General features: G+C 46.5%; 1 protein-coding gene across 9 annotated transcripts in view; it reads right to left on the bottom strand.

Annotated features, from left to right (window-relative positions):
• The window catches only part of VWC2L (von Willebrand factor C domain containing 2 like), a 423,395-nt gene that overhangs the window by 14,812 nt on the left and 385,122 nt on the right, over positions 1–23,461 (bottom strand). For 8 of the 9 annotated variants that reach the window (XM_032693022.1, XM_032693020.1, XM_032693021.1 and 5 more), the window contains one exon: positions 12,209–12,338. In XM_032693022.1, coding sequence (XP_032548913.1) covers positions 12,209–12,338 — 130 coding nt within the window. Of the gene's footprint in view, positions 1–5,784; positions 6,084–12,208; positions 12,339–23,461 lie in introns of all 9 variants that reach the window. The other variant, XR_004357978.1, reaches the window with a different exon arrangement.

Genomic DNA, 23,461 nt, shown 5'->3' with positions numbered 1-23,461 from the left:
CCACTTCCTTTATGCACCTTGAGCATCACCTTCACATCTGACAAATTCTGTTCCAGCAAGGATTCACACATGGCTTTGGAACCCTGGTGCCTTGATGGAGCCAGGAGAGCCCAGCCTGTGCGGCACAGGCTGTCCCAGCTGTGTGGTGATGCCCATCAGCATCCCATGTGAGCCTGGCAAGCGTGGACACTGCCACTGCTCCCAGGTAGCTGGTGGAATCTTCTCATCTCCTCCCTGGCTACAGGACAGAGGCAGCACTTTAACCCACAGTTAGGAGAGGAGCTTCTTGCTTGATCACACGTGAAGCCAAGGAGGGAGGGCGCAGGCAGTGCTTCCCTGAGACAGAGCAAACAGGTAGAGAGAAGGGGCAGTGCCAACTGCAAAAACCACCATACACGCAACAGGAGTAAGAAGAGTCCTGGTTTCTTGCTGGGGGCTTGTAATTCCTTCTTTGGAGGCCATTCCCCTTCCATCAGCACTCCTTGAGCCTTTAGGTCCACAGATACAAGTTGGGCTAAATCTGTAAGAAGAGTAATCACCTTTATTTCATGGGTTGACCCAGCTGGGAAACTCGAACGACCATTTGGAGAGAGGTGTCAAATCCATGTGAAACTCTTCAAGAAGGGGCTTATACGGGCACAGGAACTGGCCCTGGCTCTTTTCTGCATGTAAAAACTTCATTGTCGAGCTGTTAGGACAAATGGGAGAGGGGGACAAATCCTTGGCTGCTGCCAAAGCACGATGTCTCCCTGGGAGCAGGGCAGCCAGGCCAGTTTACACCGGCATCAGGAACTGGATCACAGTGTATTTACTCTCTAGGGGGACACAAATTTAGCCAAGAGAAAAACGTGGGTTTGTGTGCAAAACATAGCACATATACCTAACTGTTACTACCGTAGGCAGGTTTTCATTTTTAATCACAGTTTTCCAAGTCCTTAATAATTACAGTTTGACGTTCCCTGTAATACATTTCATTTTTGTTTGACACAGCTTGAAAAGTCACCAGAAATTCCCTCTCGCCGCTTTCCTTGTAGCACCGCGAGGGTAGCCGAGCCTTGCTTGCACCAATCGAAGCAGAGCAGCTGAATCCATTCATCCCGGCTGGCAGCACCGCCCCGGTGGGTGACCCGGGGGCAGCGGTGCCGTGGGGAAGGGCCCCGCCCGCGCACACAGGGATGACGCATCGGATGCTGCCGCGGCCCCGCTCCCGTGAATAATCCTCCCGCAGAAGGAGTCCCTCGGACGTCAGCGCTGGCTGCGATGAGTCAGAGATCAGAGCGCGAGGCTCTTCTGGAAGGAACACCCAGCGGGGGCTCGGCCCTCACCAAACCGGCACCTTTCACTCGCACACCAACGCGGCGGGCTCGGCAAGAGCCGTGTCGGCGGCAGCGCGTCCCCCGGCCGAGGGTCGCTTCGGGGTCTGCAGCCCTGCCTGGGCGCGGAGAGAGCTGACGGCACCAAAACGCGCCGGTATTTCGGCTCACAAGCCAGAAACCTCTCAAAGGCACTGACCTGAGCTAATGAGACTCCGCGATACCGAAGCAATATCGAACGAGGGCTCTTCCACCCACGCCTCCTGACATTTCTCATGCATTTCAATCAGGCCAGAAAGCACAATTCCAGGTTCTGCAAACAGCAAAGCCTGCAGGCCCTGATCCTGCAAGGTGCCAAGGGTTTCCCAAAAGCACTGGATGCTGACAGCCTCCTCCTGCCAGGTGTGGAGTATTTTAGTCCCACAGAATGGTTTGGGTGGAAGGGACCCTAAAGATCATCTTGTTCCACCCCCAGCCATGGGCAGGGATACCTTCCACTAGCCCAGGTTGCTCCAAGCCCCGTCCAACCTGGCCCTGGACACTTCCAGGGATGGGGCAGCCACAGCTTCTCTGGGCAGCCTGTGCCAGGGCCTCACCACCCTCACAGGGAAGAACTGTTTTCAAACATCTAATCAAAACCTACTCCATCAGTTTGCAGCCACTGCCCCTTGTCCAGTCACAACAGGCTCTTGTAAGACATCCCTCTCCGTCTTGCAGGCTCCCTTCAATCTTGGACCTGGCTACTTACCCAGGCAAGGGGAAGAGCTGAGCGGGAAGGATGTTTCCCATCCCAGTCAAAGCTATTTCTCCTATTCCTCTCCCACTCAAACAGGGAGGGAAAGACAAAGGCGCAAACACCTTTATCTTCTAGTAAAAATCAGAGCAGGCTGTCTGAAATAATTCATAAGGCAAAAAGCCCCTTCGTTTCTGTCTTCCCTGTTTGAAATGTTCCAAATTATCAAATGAAGATCTACATCTAAAAAACCATGTCACCCCCTCCACCCTTCAGATTTGAGGCAGTTTGTTCTGAAAGCATTAAATGGGGCATCTGATCACTTCAAGGTTTTTCCCTGACCCTTTTCAACGTACAAACAGAGAGTTTGCTATAATTGGCCTTTTTCCCGGGGAGGTTTCAGTGAGTCAGCATTTTCTGACCAACATATTCCCATTTTCTTCAAATGCTCTCAAGCGACTGCAGTGAAAAGAGTCTGAGCTTTGAAAGGTTGGGGAGAACTTTGTGTGCTCATCTTCACACAGACCCACTCCTCTCAACAGACACTGTGCAGGACATCAGCTCTTCTTTTTTTGGTACATCGACTCCTGCTCCATTTATTCTAACAAACTGCTTTCTACCAGCACTACTGGGCATGAAACTTTTGTAACTGGGTCAAAAACATGGCTTAGTTGATGTGAAATGAGTTACATCAGTTTGCATCAATTATGGGACTGGTCCATATCTATTTTTTTTCTTAAAACTGCTCACTGAATTCCTTGTTGCAATTCGGATTTCAGAAATAGGTACAAGTAGAATATGGACATTCTGGAGTTCACCTCCCATTACAAAGTGCTGACACTCCCTGGACTGTCACCTGTGGGTGACTTCTCTGCCCAGCCCTCTTTCATTGAGCTGCATCAACACGGCCAGAGGCACAAGGAACTGACCCACACCAACCCAGCCAGACAAAGCAAAGAAAGCAACATCCTCTCCTCTTTCCCACTGGGCTTTCACTGGCTCCTAACCAAGCCTGAGCTCTTCAGTCTTGGGCAGTAAGGCAGATCCCACTGCAACCAGCCAAACCTGTGCTGCAGGAATGGAGGCACGAGAAGCCTTATGCTGCAGGAGTGATGCCCTGGCGCTGTGCCCGCAGACCTGCACGGAGAGCTGGAAGCACCCCTGGACAGCCAGAGCACACAGACAGCTCACTGAGAGGGAGAGGGGTGGGCCAAGAAGGTGGAAGGAAATGGATGCTGATGTTTGTGGGCACAAGAGCATCTCTGGACAACAGGAACTGGCAATTATCTGATGGCAGACTTGGAACTGCCTCCCGCCATCCTTCTGCAGCAGCACAGCTCCGCCACTGTCACACAGCAGCCCTGCTGCCACCGACACAATGTCCTTGCACCCTCACCAGAACGTGCTGTACCAAAGTGTGGGTCCCTCTGCCAAATGGTCCCACCAAGCCTGCACTCCTGTTCCTTCTGCCCAGCTGATGCACTGCATCAGTAAATCAGGGGCAGAGATAAAGAACACACCTTAAAAACACCTCTTAGTCTCTCCAGCCAAACTGATGGGTGACTGGCAAGGCTGGGATGTGGCAGACATGCAGTATACCCCCAGCAGGAGAACACTGCACTGCTTTCCTTCTCAGAGGGGCACAGGTGTAGGATGAGACAGAAGGCTGCAGCTGAAATGGCAGGACTCTACCAAAGGAGAGAGGATGGAGATTGTAGTAAAGGTGGAGGGAAGGAAAGGAAACAGGACAAAACTTCCATGATGGCTTTTCTTATGTCGAAGTGTTCTCAGACTTGCTTAGCTCTAATCTTTATTCATATTTTCATTACAGTCTCTTTGCTCTGTAAAGTCTGCATTTCGTGTAAAAGGAGCAGCTCAAACATCAATTATTTGACATAAGTCAACTCCTTGGTAAAGTCCTCTACTCTACATATATGTAGGCTCCAGTAAAAGAAGCATTAAACATTCATCAAATTAGAAATACATGAAGACAGTCTGCTACTCTTCTCATACAGATATGCTTAGCAATCCCAGCCTTCCAGAGCAGCAAAAGCAAACACATCTCTAATTCTTTTAGAAACCCTGACCATGCAGAACACCCCAGCCTCCTGCAATGTGCCTCTGAGTAACCCAGGCATATCAGATCCTCAGCTGGAGTAAATCAGAGTAAAACAGAGACATAACACCAAAGGACAGAGATGCAGGATTTGGCATTAGGCTTCTCTTGCAGCAAAATGGTTTACAGCAATGTAATTGGGTAATAATGTCATTTTTGGTCTTCTAAGTCACACCAAGAATCTGGTCAGGCAACAACCACCCCTGAGCAGCAACACCATGCCTGCTTTCATTTCAGTACTGCTTTGGGTGCTTGTGTTCTGCAAAGGGAACTTGGCCTCCCAATCTGAATCTAAGAACTTCCTCCCCACAAAAAAATCCCAAAACGACCCCCCTTCTCTCTATAACACCTACCCCCATACTATCATGATGATAGTGAATCTTGAACTACCACTGCTATAGGTTGGTGCACACAAATTTCAGCAACATTTTCCCAAGGGGAAACGATCACTGACAAGCAGAAACTTCCTCACAAATATTTCCGAGTTTAAAGAGCATGCAACCATGTAACATGTTCCCACATCTCTGAGATCTGTGTCCACTAAAAGACAGCTTTGGAGCCAGTCCCATCCAACAAATGCTCCTCATAATCCTCCCCAGCCCTTCTCCTTAGGGTGCATTTTGAACTCTGCTGCGGTGGAAGCACGGAAGCACAGTTAGGACCTGGGGTACAAATTCGGGATAGCAGCTTTCAGCTCCTGCCTGGCCTTTGGCTGTCAGGCAGAGCCTTTTCCTGCCGTGTTTATTTGTGAATTATCCTTTTCTTGCTTGCTGGGCACAGGAGAGACCACAAAGGCTCGGCAGCATCAGGTGACCCGTGAGCGTGCGGGTGAACACGTCGGGTCGCAGGGGCTGCTGTCCTGCTGGCTCCCGCAGCAGCTCCCTTTGAATGGAGCTTTTCCCAGCAGCATCCCTGTCACTCTGGCACTGCACAGTCCAGCAGCTCCTGCTTTGTGTGAGCACTGAGCTGTGTGATAGAGTTAATCACATTAAGCGCTGCTCAGTTCATGGCTTTTTTGTTCTCTAAAGGCTTTTCCTCTCCCTTGCCTCTTTTAGACTCACTTTCTTTGAAACTTCAGGAGGTGGCAGCTCCAACTCAGCCCTCCCTGATGCTATCCAGCACCAGGATAGCTAATTTTGGAAGGTTTAACCTCTGTGTACCTTTCCAAAGCTTTTCACTGTTATCAGATGCCTCTTCCAACAGCTGTGCCCACGGGGAGCAGGGCAGTCTTGAGTCAGCAGGGCATTTAAGCATCTGGATAATCCAACTGCTGGAGATTCCCAAAAGCGATGGAGGGTCTAGCTCTTCACAGGTGCTTACGTGTTGAATTTCCACCAGCAAGTTTGGCACCTACACGCCTTTAACCACTGGGCCCAAAGTGATGGGGATGAACGGGCTCCACTGAAAGGCAATTTCGGGGAAATGACTCCTCTCAAACTGCAGTATTCTGTCAGGCTGGTGTCTGCCTGGCCCAAATATACCACTTCATTTTCAGTCTAGATCTTCTACCAGCTTTTAAATCAATTCTCTTTCTCTGTTGGTAATCAAATCACTGTACTTGAGCTAATAGGGCACCACAGCTCCCATTCCTGCCGGTCCTTCCTGTGCCCCCTCAGCCTGACCTGTCAGTGAGGTGGTGGCCATGGGGTGACCGAGTGCCCACAAGGCTGGCTGGTGACTGTGTGCCATCAGTGCTTCATCCACCAGGAATGAAGGGTGCTGTGGCTACACTACACTACTGCCTTCAGCATCCGGGACCCAGGAGAGGATGGTGGAGTCCAGCAAAGTCCAGCGTGGGGAACACGTCTTCTCTTGGATGGTCACAATCAACTTGCATCTGCACAACCAATCAGCATATTGCATAGACTTTGACTGAAGGGGGGTTAAGTGCAACCTTAAAATCTGGCCATTTCAGGAATTTCTGAAATAAATTAGAAGAGGAATTTTATTTAGTTGTTGGTTTGTTTGTTTTTTTTTTCCTAAAGGAATCTGCCCATGGCTCCAAATCACTGTTTTCCATAAAGTAAATGAATATGAAGTCTTCTCTCATCCTCTTGCCACATTTTCTGTGTCACCTTTATCCTCCAACAGTTGTATAAAATCAAATGGCAGACAAAACATCCTCTCCCCAAATCCTTCCTTTTTTTTCCCCTCAAACTTTTAGCAATTTTTTTCCACATTTTCTTGATTTTTTTTTTGTCACTGATCAGGTTAGAAGCAGAAGCTTTCCAAAACAATGACCTGGAGCTTCAGCGATCCACATCTTGCAGATAAATAACAAGCTATATTTATGCAATAAAGCACAAGTAGTTTAATATCCAGGCACTGGATTATTTGATATTAAAATCTTGGCACTTTTCAAGATAGCTGATTATTTGGAACAACAGAGACCACGGTGGGGAAGTTCTTTTTGTCAACAGTGGTTAACAACATGCACTGTTAATCCATTACCTTCACCTAAAAGGATTTTACATTTAGCCTTTTGTCCCCTGTATCCTTGAAGCCTCGAGGGTCTGACCCTGGGTGTTAAATGAGACGTGCAAAATTCCCTTAGGGACATGTGTAAAATATATTTGTTTGCTAAAGGAAAGGTTCCCTTGGCTTCCATGGGCTGGGAAAATCCTTGGGGGTTTCCTGAGCAAGATGTGCTGTGTTACAGCAGGATCAGGCTGGGGTGCAGAATGCTTATTTCAAATTAACTTCAACAGAGAAATAATGAGCAGCAAGTTTATATTCTCAGTGAATCAAGAGAGAAGCTTAGGTAAAATGTGGGTTTATATGCATGGAAATAAATTATTATTTACTCACTTTTGTGCTCATGCCCTCAAATATGGAGACATTTGTAGGGAATTATTAATATTTATAGCATATTATAATAATACCCACAAGAGCTTTGCCCTGAAGACACCCTATTTTACCAGTGTAAAATCTGCTGAAGGTCAAAGGGATCTTTTATTGTGTGTGGAGGGCAGACTCAGCTCTTTACTTGAAATCTGTATCAACTGTGATAATTTAAAACTTTTAATTAAAGATCCAGTGACAGATTATCTACAAAACGTCTTCCTGCTGCCAGTATTCCATCAAGAATGTCTCCAGAACGCCCAGGCTGAGTAAGCACACTTGCCAGGAAATATTCACTGTGGACATGTTAGCTGTTATCTGGCTGTGAGTAACAAATTCTTTTGTTGAGGATTGGTGGCAAACACACATTGAATTAAAGGCAAAACCAGAAATTTATAATACTTATTTCTGTTCATCCCTCAAGAAAATGAAAGCACCACAGCAAAGATACTTTTGCAGCTGTGTTAATGCATGTGTAAATGGGGAAAGGCGCCTTTGAAACATTCTGCAGAGCATTTCACCTTTAGAGAGACAAGAAGCTAACAATTCTATGTGGCACTTATGAGAACTTTCAAATTAATTTCCCTGACCAGCTGTGCCATAAAAACCCGCCGGATGATGAGTTTTTGCTAATGTCAAGATTACTTTTGGATACAATTCTGAAGGAGCCCTTTGTAAAATCAGGAGAACACGGGGTGACAGGTGCCCCGCGCTGCCCTCTCCCTCGCTCCCGCTCAGCTCGGCCTTTCCCGGAGCAGCTGCAGAGGTGCCAGCTGGAATTGCATCTGGTTTTCCTTCCACGGAGATGGCAGACGGTGGATGGATGCACAAGTGGTGTGAGGCTGAGCCCCCTGAGAGCAGTGGGCAAGGATCAGTCCTTGGAAGGACCCTCCAAGGCCCCATGGGACTCCATGCTGGAGCACATCTACTCACACCCCCAGGAAAGGCATGTTGGCAGCGGGTGGTTTCAGCTCTGGCAAACAGCACAGGGGGGAAGGTGAACACAGGGAATTTCTCCCTCTATGCACAGCAGGAGGAGAGAGTTGCTTGGAGCTGGCAAAAAGGAGGAACCAATTTAATCTGGATCACAGATTAAACCAGATTAAGAGATGTGAGGGATGATACACTGGGGATCCCCCCCATCCCTGCACCCTGCAGCCTTGCCAGACCACATCCAAAGGGGTGAAGGAAATGGAAAGAGCAACCTCCAAGCGATGCATAAGAAAGGTGTTAAAAACACACACATCCCACCAACAATGGGGCTCAGTCCGCAGCACTGGATGGATTTATGGGGAGGGACAAGCAGAGGTTGGGAAATGAAGAGTTCAGGGTCAGGTGAGAAGGCCCAGAGGAGGGATGAGCAACACCAGATGGGCATGTCCACAGCTCTGGCTACAGGAGGATGGAGAGCTCACTGAGATTTTTGTGTGGAAAGGCTTTGGCACAGGCAGAGTGGATGGATTTCCTTTTTGAACTGCAGGAAAGCCTGGGGGCAGGGGGGACAGCGTGGATGGTGGCAGCCACGGGCTTGATTTTAATAGTGACAGGCAAGTTTTAGATGCTGTAGAGGAGAGAGTTAACAACAGCTGACACACTTTTGTCTGGAGAAGTCACAATGACTAGAAATAACAACTCGGGGCCATAATTCCGCGGTCTGTCACTACCAGGAAACGTGAAATCCAGTGACCTTTCATCTCACGACAGAAATGCTGCACAGCACCTGGAGCCATCGCCCTTAAAATCCACTCTGACAAATTGGATGATAGGACATGAAGGTGAAAATGTCCTCTCCCTCCCTCATCCCCAAATTTCAGCCTCCTAGTGAACTCCTCCTGCTCCGTGTGTATCGTGGAATCCCTTGCCAAGCAAAGCCAGTTTTGCAGGAGCTGCAGTGTTTAGCAAAGCACAAGACAACAATTTCATTTCTTCTGACAATAAGGAATAAAGCCACCTGTTCACAGTGCTTCTAAATGATGGCAGGGAAATTGATATTGGCTTTCTATGAATCTTCAGGTCAGGCTTGTTAGAATCAACACATTTTTGCATTATCACAGAATCGCTGAACAGTTTGGGTTGGAAGGGACCTTAAGAATCATCTCATTCCACCCCTGCCATGGGCAGCAACACCTTCCACTAGGCCAGGTTGCTCCAAGCCTGGTCCAAGCAGGCCTTGAACACTTCCAGGGATGGGGCAGCCACAGCTTCTCCGAGCAGCTTGTTCCAGTGCTCACTGCTGCACAGCAATTTTGCCCTTGGCAAGACAGAGTTAAGACAGACATGAATCTGAATGTCTCGAGAGGAAATTATTCTCCTGGTAAGGGCAGCAACAGCTAAACAAGCAGGCAAGCCATGCTGCTGTCAGAGTGCAGCAAATGATGCAGGGTTGTGTTTTTACCAAAAACGAGGATTTTCCAAAATTTTAAAGAGTAGCTTTTGAAATGATGATTTGCACTTCATGTCTTTCAGGAGATTGACTTTTCTTCCCCTCTAACAACTGCATCCCTTGAGCTCGTCTGTTTGCCAGTCTAAAATGATGACCACAGGGACTGAGATTAAGGTAAAATCTTTTCATCACGCTGAAACATGGCACCGAAACTGTCTTGACCACTTTGGCAGAAAGCAAAAGGTATTGGATGGAAGGAAAAACCAAAAAAATATTAAAAAGGGGGGGTTCAGTCATTTAAGTGGGTCTGTCAGCTTGCGTTACCTTCACGCATTTGTGAAACTGAGCTTTAACTGACTGGCTGCAGGGGGAAGCTGAAAGACAAAATTTTGGTCTCAAGATGAACAGACAGCTGAAAGTGTTGTGCTCCTCATTCATTAGGATGTGCAGAGGGATTCAGATGGGAAGAGACACAGCAATGGCTGCTACTTTCTCCCGAGTCTCCCAGACTGTAAGGGAAAGGCAAATGGAGTGTGCCACACTCAGCCACATCCAAGAGCAGTAACAAAATGCTCACCCATATTCCCTGTGACAAATGAGACTATCTTGGTGCCTACTAATTTTTATCACCGTGTCAATTATTTCATTACATTTGTGATGGATACAGACAGAACTCCAAGCTTTGGCCAACCATTAGCCAGTCAGCTCCAGCTGCAGCAGGAGGAGCAGAAAGCCCAGCTGGGGGGTCTCACATCCCATCCCTACAGCCAGGCTGGGACACAAGCAGGGGTTCAGCTCACCTCCATGGCTCCTCAGTCCCAAGGAACAGCCATGACCCACCACTGGCTGAGCTGTGCTCCAAGCCCCATTCTCTCTGGCACCAGAGACCAGGATTCCCAAGGCTGCTCTGGAGAAGATGGTGAGAAACACATCCCTGCCTAAAACAGGTTTCAGCTGTACAGCTTTATATCTGTATCCCCAAAAGATGAGCCAAGAGAGGAGTGAAGGGATTTGGTAAAACCATGGGTGAAGCCTCCTGGCTTCCACTTGAGGGTTCCAATCTGTGCCCCAGAGTCCCTTCAGCTCAGCACGTGGCTGATTTTCCTTCTTGTCCTCCTGTCCTTCTTCCCACCAGCAGGAGCTGCTTCTTTCCCTTTCCCTGGTTATTTGGGCACTCTGATTGTTTTGGAAAGGAAGATGCTGGTCATTCCTGGTCACCAGGGGTGTCGGGGACTGTGACACAGGAAGCCACCCACCCCCAAAGAGGGAGAGACTGGTTACTGGGGAAATGGTCACAGTGGTGAAGGGTCAGTAGGGAAATCCAGAAGCTCCTGGACCTGTGTGAAGGCACCTCTGAGTCTGCACTCCTGGGAAGCCTGAGGGATGTTCACAGGTTGGATTCATGGGACGCAAACTGGATGGGATGTGGAGCCAGTGTAAATGCGGGGCATTCAGGATGGGACCCTATACAGGATGGGAACAGAGGCCAAACACACACGAGCGGCATTTCCTGGGTGTAAATGAGTCTGAGCTGTGGGTGACGGGCACGGCCATGGCCAGTGGTACCCCCAGGTCACCAACCCAAGACATCAGTCTTGTTGAGTGTGGTGGGAAACCTCACACTCGAGCACAGCAAAGGTGGTGGACAGAACTGGGGAACAAACCTTTTCTCTGCAGTTCATCATCAACAACAACAAACCAATGAAATATCCTATGAACATTTTCTGCTTTTCAACAGCAACACAAAACTAAGTGAAAATCTTAAATATACTTTGGAGCAAAAATCACGGTTTAATAGAAACCTTAGCATTTCAATTAATATTTTTGGAACAATTTTCCAGACATTTTTTTTAATTTTGCCAGTTCCTTTAGTAAAAATATTTTGCATTTCCAACTCTTCGCTTTTTCTCTGTCTTAAAGAGCAGAAAATGTGTTGAAAATGTTATTTCTTTGCAAACATTTTCATTTAGATCCAAAAGCAATCATTACTCTTATCCAGCAGTGGTGATGTATGTACGAGAAAATATATACAGATTGTGAATTCTAAACACGAGAAGATTAATCCAAGTAGCTATTTTTTACATGTTTAGAAAGCTGTGAAGAGGTTTCTGTGCAGCTACCTTACCTTTTAATCTGTCTTCACATCTGCATTAGGAGAAAGGTGCTTTTTCAGAGACATACATGTGTACAGGCTGTGGTACAAGACTGGGGAGACCTTCTTGGAAACAGATTTCTTTTCCAAAGAGGTACTTTCAGCCATTCCAAAACCTTTCTTGAAAGTATTGATGAATCAGACTCCAATTTATGAAATCACTTCAGAGGACAGGGAGGGCCAACACTACATACACAATTTCCAGCACAAACTAATGATGTTCTGGGCTTGATGAGTGTCTTACTGGCCACAGGAGAAGTCTGCCATTGAATTTGGTGAGTTTTCCTTTGGTCTTGGGTAATAGCCATTGGTTTCTTAATTTAGGTACAAAGATTCTCTCTTTTCTCATAGACTTGGTTCTGTGTTAGACTAATTATGAGAAAAAGCAGAGACATGAAACAACAATCACCAATATCAGGACTCAGTCCTATAAAGCCTTAGTCAAGTCAGCCATTCCATCTGCTTCCAGGAGAAGACACAGGCCAGGAAGGGCGCCTTTAATTTTCCCAGTTGCCACCCCATAACTGAAGACCACTCACAAGGAGAAGTAGCCTCCCCAGCGCCAGCCTATGCCAATGGAAGCAAACCTCCTGCAGATGCATCAGTAACAACATTTGAATAAAATGTTTCCTTTACATCTCTTTGTTAATTCAACACAGTACTTTCTTACCATTTTTGCAGACAGGACAACACTGTTCTGGTTCATAGACTGGGTTGACACACTCGGGAACTGCGCAGTCTGCTACAACACAGTGAACTTCATTGCTGGGCTCGCAGCGACACCATTCGCATGGCGAGGGCTAGGAACAAATCTCAGATTAGCCCAGTGCCTCCCGCAGCTCACAAGTTTGCAACATTTCCATCTTGCCATAAGACAAACACATCAGGGTTCAATACCCCTTGACGGCATCATTCATCACGGGTAATACAAATCAACCTCCGGGACAAAAGAGCAACATCTGAAATAGGCACCACAACATTGGAAAAAACAGCGTAGGAGCCTTGTTTTCCCTGAGGGGGCGTGGGGTTCTTTAGACTTTAGGTCCCTTTGCCAAAAAAACTGAGCTGAAACCACTAAGTTGTACCTCTGCTCTCCCCATGTGTGTTATGTGACACATCTGGCGCCAGAAGAGCAGGATTTTGGGAAGGTCACGAGTGTTGGTTCATCCCAGGAAGGGAGGACAGGGTGATTTTCCAGGACATACTCCTCTGCCTTGTAGACCACCACTGCCAGCACACCCCAAGCTGTTGGAAAGGTGCTGCTGGGGTGGCCTGTCCATCTGGCAGCCTCTCAGCTTTCATTCCCACTTTTCAGGGCAGAGGAGAACAGTGTTGCTCTTGGAGGGGCAAAACCATTTTATTCAGTGTTTGTGCAGCACCTGCATCTGGAGTCTGTGAGCACTCCCAAAACATTACCATTAGTTCTGGTCCTGGCCCCTCTCCTGCTTGCTTCAACAAGGTCTGTGAGCAACAGACTCACACAAAATATGTAAATAATTAAGAGACTGAGCAATTCAGCTGAGTCAGGGAATTCTGGATTAAAGCACACAGCTAAATGGATTCGTTTCAGCTCCATGAATCCAACGGGAATCTCTATCCACCCCTCAATAGCACAGAGTTGTAACAGCCTCACCCTTTGAAAAGCTGCGAAAATCTGTTGAAAAACAGAAAGGTCAGTGGTTTAAGGTTCCCAGTGACTTATGTGTGTGGAAGTGTGATGAAAGGATGACAACAGAGCTAAGAAAGGAGAACAAGAGGAGAAATGAAAGGAAAATAACTTCCTTTCAGTACCAGTAGGTTCAATATGTACCTCCCATTTTCTCAGCAATGGTAGATCCATCACCTACACTTGAATGATTAAATGTGGGTATTGGAAAAAAATTCTGCTTTATGTTGCATTGATGGGAGTCTGCAGCAATGGGAATTCCCCAATATTAAAAAACAAAAAACAAAAAAAAAAAAAAAAGAAAAAGTGAGTTGTAAAGAAAGAAGGATTAATCCTGATGTGTTGCAGATCGCAGTGATGGGTCACTCATTTCTACAAGACAGATGAGCCCTGGTTCTGGCAGGTAAAAAGCTTTTCAGTTCACCTCTAAGAAGCTCCATATGTCTTGAGTCTAATAATTTATTCCCAGGAAATTCATTTCTACCTTAAAATGCACTAATTAAAGCTTCCCTTGCTTTGTCTCAGCGTCTGCAGTCTATAATTCCCATCACCTTTCATTTGCTCACGGCTTTGGCAATTTAGATAAAATCAGCACTCCTTGAGCAAGGGAAGAAGCATGTGGAGGTGGAATTCCTCTCTCTAATTATCGTTCCTCATTCAATCCTGCTTTGATTTCCGTCTGAAGCATCAGGAATCTAAATTCATTTGACTGACATTTCTTATTCAAGGCTATTTAATAAGAAGAAACAATACAGCAGAAAATAGACAGAACTATTTGCTGGGGGATCAATAAGAAAATTGCTGCTTTGTTTTTACTCATTTTACTCGCTAATTATACAGAGCAGCAGAAGTAGATCTTGTGATTTGTGGAGGCTTTCACTGACGTATCCTCCAGGACTTGTACCCATCCTCACTACTACGCTGGCTGCAATGCTAAGAAATATGGGATGGGTTTCCAGGACTGCAGCCCAATCCATGGCTTAAAGATGATCAGCACAAGCAGAAGGTGCCCCTGAACGACTCTGCTCTGAGCAAATGAGACATGACACGCACATCTTTTGCTTCAGCATTGTCAGTGTAACCTGACAGTGACACTGCAATAAACCATGATGTTCCCTGGCACGGAGAGCAGCTTTCCAAGAGGGGAGAACTGTGCACAATTAAAGCAGGAGACACGCCCCGGCAGGAACAAGGAATGAGCAGCCAGCAAAAGCAAAGGCTGCTTTGGCATCAATCAGACTTTTCTCTGCCACCTCCTCTTCCCCACTGTATCAAAGTCAAGCTCCTTGGTCTTGCCACCAGGATCTTCCTCTGTCTGACCATTTTTCTCACTTGCCAGTGCCCTTTACCATGGCTCTTCCCCAGCCCCTCACATCCATGGGTGACTCCAGCCCTCCTGTCCACTTAGTTTATGAATGTCTTGGCACTTTCTCCCATGGGATGTGCTTTGGGATCCGATTTGCAAAACCCTGCCCTTTCAGAAAGGACTTTTCCCCAAGCACACTGATTGAGCATCTTTAAACTGTTGTCTGCAAGCTCTGCAGCCAAGCTATTGCTTTCCCTGGAGCTATCCTTCTTGGGGAACAATTGGCCAAAAAAGTCCTCTCTCTATGGATACAGGCAGTAGGTAGACCCAGCAGCAAAACGACAAATGGGGAACCAGTGAAAGACATCCCAAAACTGTTTCCTGATTCCTGACCCCATGGAAGAGGGGTGGTTTACACTTCTGTAGCCACTGAAGTTGAAACACCAGTTCCGGAAAAGAAACTCTCATCCCTACTGGAAAAGGAGGTTGAAAAAATACAGAGGGTTTCTGGAGTAGGAAAGAGAGAGGACACTGTCCCACACGGACAGTGCAAATGCTTTACTGCTGTCCCTTAAACTGATTATTCTGGAAACACTGTTAAGATTAAAGGATCACAAAGGTGATCATTTATTTACTCCAGCTGCCCAAGGCAGAAAAATCTCTTAGAAGACTTTTAGGAAGGATTTCAAGAGACACTGGTGAAGAAACATTCTCCTCACCGCTGCCCAAAAGGAAAGGGCTCCGTCACACACACCAGGGTGGCCAGAGGAAGGAGCCAGCACTTGTTCTGTTGTGTGGCTGGAAAACCTTAAATCTCAGGTGCTGTCAAATGGGAAACATCTGGAATCAGCAGAGTTTGTTAATGAAGGAAGAAGGAAGGAAAATTAAAACAGAGAATAAAGAATACACATGGCTAATAAAGATTTTATGTGCATGAGCACATAATGACAAACTTGATAGATGATATAAACAAACAAATGAAAAAGGCAGCAAAAGGAACAGAATGAAAAACAAGATACACCCTGAGCAGGGGAAATTGGGAAGCCAAACGGGATGTGGATACCACATCTCCTAATCTTCACTCTTGCACCCCTTCACACCAGTTCCCACCACCACTTTCATCCTCTCTTTGGAAGCAAATGCCAGGATATGTAGGAATTATTATTGCTAACAGCATCCAGCTACTCCTCGCAGTGATAAGGGTCTCCCTGTCTTACAGGGTTGGGCACCAAGTGGTTCTTTAGTCGGCTACGAGATTTCATAACCCACAGAAATGTCTCCCCTCTGAGATGTCTGTTTGTGAGGGCTCCAGCAAGCCCTCAGGTCCTCCAGAAAGACTGGTGGACAGACAGAGATCACATGATCAAACAATTCTTGAGGAAAATAGCCTAAAAACCTGACCGTTCACAAACTTAAGGGAGAGGTGGAGAAAACAGAAATCTGAACTCAAAACTTAATGTTTAAATCTAATTGTTAATGCTTTTTTACAGCTGAAGAGATCTGGAGCAAACATTTTTTTAGACCAAGGCAGCAGGTACAATCACACCAATAACCGACACACAAAACTTCGAGTTTTTAGTCAAGGTCTTGCAAGAAACTCCTGCAAGACTTAGGCTTTACTCCACCTCAGTCATCTCATTTAGTCATAGGAATTCTCTTGTCCCAAATACTTAGTGAACCTCACCTGTATTTCTCCCTTGTCCACAACTACACCACTCCAAGCCACCTCTCTGCTGCCCCAAACACGTGAAAGCCTTTTCCATCACATGTACATTGCCCTGCAAAAGCCCCTCACTGAGTAGTAAGTGTTGTCCTTGAGTGGACAGAGGAAGCATACATACATATATACATATATATGTGTGTGTGTGAAACATTATTTTGCATTCCTCCTCTTCCCTGCCTGCAATGAGGATTTCTCTGTCATACGTCTGCTTGTCAATCACTCTTAGCTGCTTCTACACAAATATCTCTAGAGAGGTGGGAAGGGAGTGATTTACCCAAGACAAACTAAAAACTCTGAAGGTGACATGTGACTGATACTTTTTCTTCACCTGTTTGTTCTGTCAATCAGAAGCAATTTTCCTCGACATCACTTTTGGCTCCCCTGCCACACTCACCAGGAGAACTGTGGTTTCCAAGTGCACTCATGTCAGTCCTGCACATGGGCTGTCACCCAGCCCACAAGAGATCTCAGACCAGGTTTCAAGGCTGCAGTCTCCCGTGATGAGCTGTGATTCTTCCAGCTGGCTTCACTCAGACTCGGGGTGTGAGGCTCATACCCCTCCAGGAGCTGGGAAAATGCTGCTCATTTTCCAACAGCCTTCCAAGACTGAAGTGTCATTTGTCACCTAAGTACTACAAGAGCCAGTGGATCCTGTACCATTAACACAGACTGGACAGACCTTGCTCCTTGTGACTTCCCACTCTATGAATTCAGATGCCAGCTTCTCCAGGCATGTTGAGCACAGCCACTTTCCAATGCTCTGGACCTCCCCTCACTTTTCAATAAAGACTTTCAGCTGTGTGGTGTTTTCTTTGCACCTGGGTTTCCGGCCTTGTGGAAGAAGGCTTGCATCTGTGCTGGAGCCAGCACTGAGGCTGCTCAAAGCTATGGCAAATTCTTGCAACTGCCCTCCAGTCATCTGTTCTGAGATCCAGTTCTTGGGATTTGCTGGGCTCCTCTCTTCCCTCTCCTTCCTACACTCTCCAGCTAAGCCTGAGGAGGGTTTTTGTACAAGAATGTCCCATAATCCCATCCTGGAAGACTTCATCTCATTGAGAAGGTGCCATGAAGTGATCACACAGGGACCGTGTGATTGTGCTGTCTGACACAGAAAAGTCCTCCATCAGTTATACACAGCTACTGCCAGACAGCTACAGAGCAATACAAACTTTATGAGTATTGTATCAGGAATACTTGACATTTCTTCGGGGAAATGAAATAGAAAAGCTACATGTAAGTGTTTACAACCATCTAATCATGTTACAATAGACCTACTGATCATCATACAGGGGCTATTCAACTTAGTAGAATACAGTCTAAGTATTTCCATGGAATTGAATACATCTGTTACTGGGGCCTGTGATGCCTTCCACAGTCAAACAGGTGAATTTACAACATGGCCAGAATGACTGGAGAAATCTGCTTGGTTGATTGGAATCTGAAGTGGTGTATAACCAAGAAATTAAGGCAGTGAGCTTTTCTTTCTGAGCCCTAGGGAAACCCAAAGATCCATGACATCAGAACAAATGCCGAGGAGATACGAGAACTCTTGGTATCACTGGGAACCTTAATCAGACATGTTTAAACACCAAAAAGGACAAGGTGTGTAAGGATAGGCCTTTTCTAGGTGATATTGCAAAGGGAAAAAAGGCTTTTCATGGTAGTTTCACTGAGTATGGAATTGCAATGCTTTCTCCCCTGAGAACATGTTAGAAAAAGAAGTGCCAACCCCTTAAACAGGAAGTTACATCCTCTCCATTTCTACTAACATCAAAGTGGTTTGGAATGTACTGGATCTAACCTGGCACTTCTGCAGACCTTGCCATAGATTCAGATCCACAAGCTGTATCCACATGCACCTCCTGCCTACACGTCTGGATGTGTCCCATCCCCTGGACTCCAAGGGAAGGAAAACCAAAAACCATCACTGCTGTCAATCTCTCCATCTTTCAGGACAATCCCATTCAGCCTCTCTCCTCAAACAGCCTGGACTGGTGGCATCCTGCTCGATCCAGATGAAACAGCAGGAAAAGCAGGGCAATGGAAAGTGAACTCTGTCAAATTGGGCACTTATATCTTAAGAGCAGCTGTAACTTTTAATGATGCTCAGGACAATGGCAATTCTGATGGAAATTATTTCTGTAGCTACAGTTTCAGGTGGTGAATTTACTGGCAGGAAGCAAGAAAGGGAAGAAAGTTTAAAAGGACCTGATGAATCAATTCGGAGGCAAAAATGGGTTCTGCATTATGGCTGAGGTGGGAAGTCATAAACCAGGGGAGAGGAATAAGAAAGGAACTGGGATAGCGTTCATCAGAGATACTCCTGGAGTCGAAATTAGAATAATTTTCATTGTTATTGAAATTGCCTGTGATCTCAGGCAGATTAGCAGGAGACTGCAGGAAAATTCAGAGAAAGCTTTCAGTTGAGAAATTTTGCAGGTGCTAAACTGGTGGAGAAGGAGATGGTGACTGAGTCTCACCTGAAGGTGAGACTGAAATCTCCTCACTTCTCTTTTGGGCTGCTTGCTTTGCTTTTACTGTTAGCAGCAAAAATGTCACTCATTTTTGTCACGTACTTAATAAAATAAAAATCATTCACCCAGCCAGTGGAGCTACAGTATAAATTACACTACAGAAACTGTAACCCCTTGGATTTTCCAAAGGTGGAAAGTTGCTCAAATAAACAACCTCTTCAGTGATTATAGATGAGTACAATCATGGAAAACACCATCAGGTTGCAAATGACTTTGCAACAGGAAAAAAACTACTAAGTCGTTAGATAATTTATCTGCAGTGAAAAAACTGGAGCTGGATCCTACTTACATGGAGCACTAGCAATACAAATGAACTGTGCCATCCAAAAATTGAAAAATGCTTGCACCATACTGCAGATTGGCTGAACCAAGGAGCTGGCTTCCAAGAAGCAGCAGAAGCGGATGCTGAGATCCTGTTTTTCTAAGGGAGCCCCCAACACAGACACACAAACATTATTAGGTAAGACTGAAATGAAATACAAATTTCCTCAATGGAAAGGACAAGAGACACTCAAATACATTCCTGAAAACATTTTCTGTAAATGGTGACTCCATCCTGTACTCAAAGAAGCCCCATCACAAGGAGGTTGAACATGATTTGCCTATTTTCTTAGCCTACAGCAGCCCTCCAACCAAAGCTCCACTTGAGTTACTCCTGTAACTGCTGCTTGTCTGTTCACATCTCTGAGGCTTTCCAGCATTCCGGTGATCGGGCTTGGATTCTGGAGATGGAAAGGCATAAAGATACTGTAATCCACCCCAGAAGTCATGTATTCCTCTCTTTCCCTCATCCCCTGAGCATGCCTATCCATACCTGGAAACAACATTATCCTGGCCATCTTTTTCTAAAACTTCCTGGGGAGCTACACAGATCAGTGAGCCAGATGAGGGAGAGAAGCACAGAAGATGTGGCTCACCAGGGCTGTCCTGGGCCCACATCCAATGGTTCAGGACTGTGACGGCATCAGGAGCTTTGTACTCAGGCTTGATCTGTGCCACACAATTTGATGAGTTTAAAAGGCTCCTGGAACCACGTCTGGATCTGAAGAGTGACTCCTCCATTAGCTGATGAGAGAGACAACCTTGAGCTGAGTCCTGGCCCTTTTTCCATGGGAGCTGTGTATCTGCAGTCCCGTGGTTGCTTTTCTCTCCCAAGAGCAGCAGTGAAGCTTTCTGTAAAAACATGACTTTGCACTTCTTCCATAAGAACGCTCCCTTTGCTTTGATATATGTCTCATTTTATTCCTTACAATAGTTGCACCTCACCTACCCTGGGGCTGAGGGGACTGGAGTTCTCTATTACTTTGGTGATAATTTTTATGACTTTATTACAATAGTTTTTCAGTTCAGACATGCCCAGTGCACAGGGAAGGGACTCCTTCTGAAAGGTTATAGATATGACAGATGGGACTGTGGCTCCAAAGCGCGATGCACAGCCCTGTTCGGACACAGACAAACGTCTGTGTGCGCTTCACATTTGTTAAGTCCCTTTTAATGTCAACAGGGAATGTGAGTCCAGCTGGCAGTGTCCTGCTCTCCATTCCCTCCCAGTCGGCTCTTGCAATGAAGGAGTCACGTCTAGGAGAAAGTTTCTTGGAGCAGGGAAAAAGGAACCAAGAACCTGGTCAGAAAGGTGATCCCTTTCACGTGTGTTTTCCCTATACCCAAATCTGCTGTTTCCTCCTTTGTTGATGCTGAAAAATGGGAGAAGGTGGCAAGATCAGCTCTGTGCACTGATAAAATAGTGAATTTGTATTAAGGAGGTAGGTATAATATAACCAGCCATATCACCTTGAAGGAAGTTTGGACCTTGGTCCCGTTCCCTCTCCTGCAGTTTCCTGTCTGGATCATCAGATGCACAGCCACAGTACTGGCCAGGCAGATCTACACCAGGGATGAATCTGGACTCCTTTACCCACAGGACAGCCAGATGATGGCTGTTCACTGAACTGAATGCAATCTTTGAGCCAGTCTGCTTCGTCTGAAGACAAACTCCGTGTCCCCACACAGCTCAGGCTGGAAAGCATCACAGTGATGGACTGGTGGTGACTCCTGGCTGGGCTGCAGCCATCACAGGCAGGTGGGAGCTCTTCCTGCCCCACTGCAGACTTCAGTGCTCTGTCACCCTCAGACTTGGCATTTCACAGAGTTTTGCACCTCCTGTGCCCTAAGGGAAGCTGGTCTCACCCCCCAGAGCTCCTGCATCCCATCAGCACCCCAATATGCTCCCTCCTTCCCCTCAAAGGAGCAGCTCCTTCCTGAACACTTTGCCCTTACTGCTGCTGAGCTCAGGGTTCACTCCAGCACTGGAGCTGGAGACAAGAGCCCATTATTTTTCTCCATCAACACGTCGTCATCTTTTTCTCCTCCCAAGGAAAGACATGTTGGCTGATCCCGAGTCTATGTCCAAGGAGGCGTTAGGAGCTGACTTGCTTTTTTCCTTTACATTGCTGAGGGCAGAGGAGCCCAAGGGTGCTTAGTGCCCATGACTGCACCTACACACACATCCCCTTCTTCTTCACTGTCTCCAGGCCCTGCTCCAAAGCCCTGCTCCAGGCCCTGCTCCAAAGTCCTGCCAAGCAGTGGGTGGGGGCTGAGACCACACATCTGCTGTGGTTTGCTGTGGTTGTGGTTCCCTTTGCTCCTGGGCTTTGACAGCGACCCCATTCTCACTGCATTGAGAGGTGTGAGGGAGCAAAACACATGATACCAAACAGTGATTTGTTCCTGGTCACTTTTTTCTCTCATTCTCCACTCTCTGTCCCTTTTTTGATAGCCTGGCCTTACTCTTCACTTTCTGGCAGGGTGGATTAGGCTTTGTGGGAGCTCCCTTGGACAAGCCCTTATCCCAGGTCAGCATCATGCAAACTCCACAGAGGACTACCTGCCTGGCACTGAACACCAGTGTAACATCCCAGTGGGTCACTCCTGATCCATGGAGTACCAGCAGTTCATAGCAGCAGAAAACCTGCAGCTCTTTACCAGATGGCACTGTGGAGAAGGCATTTTCCACATTCTCCTGTCTGCCCCTTGTACCCAGTTGTCAGCACCTAAACCCCCAGAAAAGAAGCCAGCAGGGTCCAGGAGGTTTCTGTCTCTCAGGGGATGTTATCGCACTTGGTTATGAGCACAAACTGGGCAGAATGTGAAATGAAAATGGGTTTGAATGGGTTACCTGTGATAAGAGAATACACTGGGATCTGCTAACACAGGGAGCACACTGGGCTAACCCTCGGTCAGAAAGGTTTTGCTGACTGGGATGACCACAGTTAACAGATTTAGAGATTCCCTGCTTTGAGGAGCTGCTTCAAAGCTCATAGTCCTCCTAGCACACTGATTTTACTGTAATTCCCAAAGAATTCCCTCTGAACTGTACCACACAACAGAGTAAGGAAGCCTAATGCTACATGTATTTTTATCTTGTAACTAGACTGAGCATTGTCACTACGTGACTTACCTAATTATAGTCTTTAAAACAATATCTAGAATAATTGGCTAATTGAGCATTATTTTTAATGAATGCAACATAAAACACATTCCAGTGGCAACAAACACACACCTGCACTTTCCCTCACTCTGGTAGGAAACAGTTTCCTAGAAAACCTTCTCACTAATGAACTGGGAATGTTTCTAAAGATGACATCCTTCTTCATAAGCTGATGACCTGAGGACCTCACACTCACCAGCCCTACAGAAACACCTTGTGTGACAGAGATGAACACAGCCTGGGAGAGCCAAGGGATAAGCCCTTCTCTCCTTGGCCCCACTGAGCATTGTCTGGCACGAAATAAAGCCTCAGACTTGACTTTACCACTCCTGGAAGGAGCTGGTAGTGGCTGCGTGTACCACACATTCCATTTTCTTAACAGTACAGCTCCAGCAGCAATGGAGGGAGGGGAGGGGAAGCACCAGAGCTTCTCCTCTGGCTGTGCAGAGATATCCCCTCTCTTTCAGCAGCTCTCTGGAAGCAAGCAGAGCACACGGGCTATTTCCTGGAGTGAATAACTGAAAGCCTGGCCACAGCTCTGGCAGTACAAATGTTGGGCACACTTTAATTCCTGTGTCATATTTACTGGCCCAACTCTGCACTGCACTGCCACACTGGGCAGTGCACTGGGATCAAAATGGGGGCTTGTGCTCAATTCCTGGTGGGTTTGAATCCTGCTGATGCTCAAGGTTTGGGTCTCATCTATTTCAATGGGAAGCTCTGAGACAGTCTGTGTAGCAGAGTCTGTGCCACTGAGCTCTGAGCTTTTGGGGCCTCCATGTATTACTACAAACTGGGGAAGACAACTGAATGAATTTTTTTTTTAGCCAAATTCTGAGTAAAGACCATCTTCTTTCACCTATTCTAATAACATATTTGTGCATAATGTAATATACATGTTACAGAATCAGTAGCTAAGTACATAACATAATTTTTAAAAAAAGGTATCACTATAGATCAATATGTGACAGTCCTATCTATTTTAGTATGTTTTCTTGATACAAATTATGACAGAAATACAGTAAGTCAGTAATTTTAGATTCCTTTGCATAGACACTGTCACTGTAATTTTGCCAGGAGGGAGATAATAAATCATACTTTTCCATCTGACTGATGTTCTGTTTCCCCTGTCTGATTTCAATGGCTGTATGCTATCTTCAGAGCTGGCATTGTTCATGGCTCCTTTTATTAAAGCACAGGCATGTTA

Source organism: Chiroxiphia lanceolata, chromosome 7, assembly GCF_009829145.1.
Source record: "Chiroxiphia lanceolata isolate bChiLan1 chromosome 7, bChiLan1.pri, whole genome shotgun sequence".
In the NCBI taxonomy this organism is placed as follows: Eukaryota; Metazoa; Chordata; class Aves; order Passeriformes; family Pipridae; genus Chiroxiphia; species Chiroxiphia lanceolata.
Note: the sequence above shows the minus strand (reverse complement) of the source record. Positions and strands in the feature narration are given on the sequence as shown.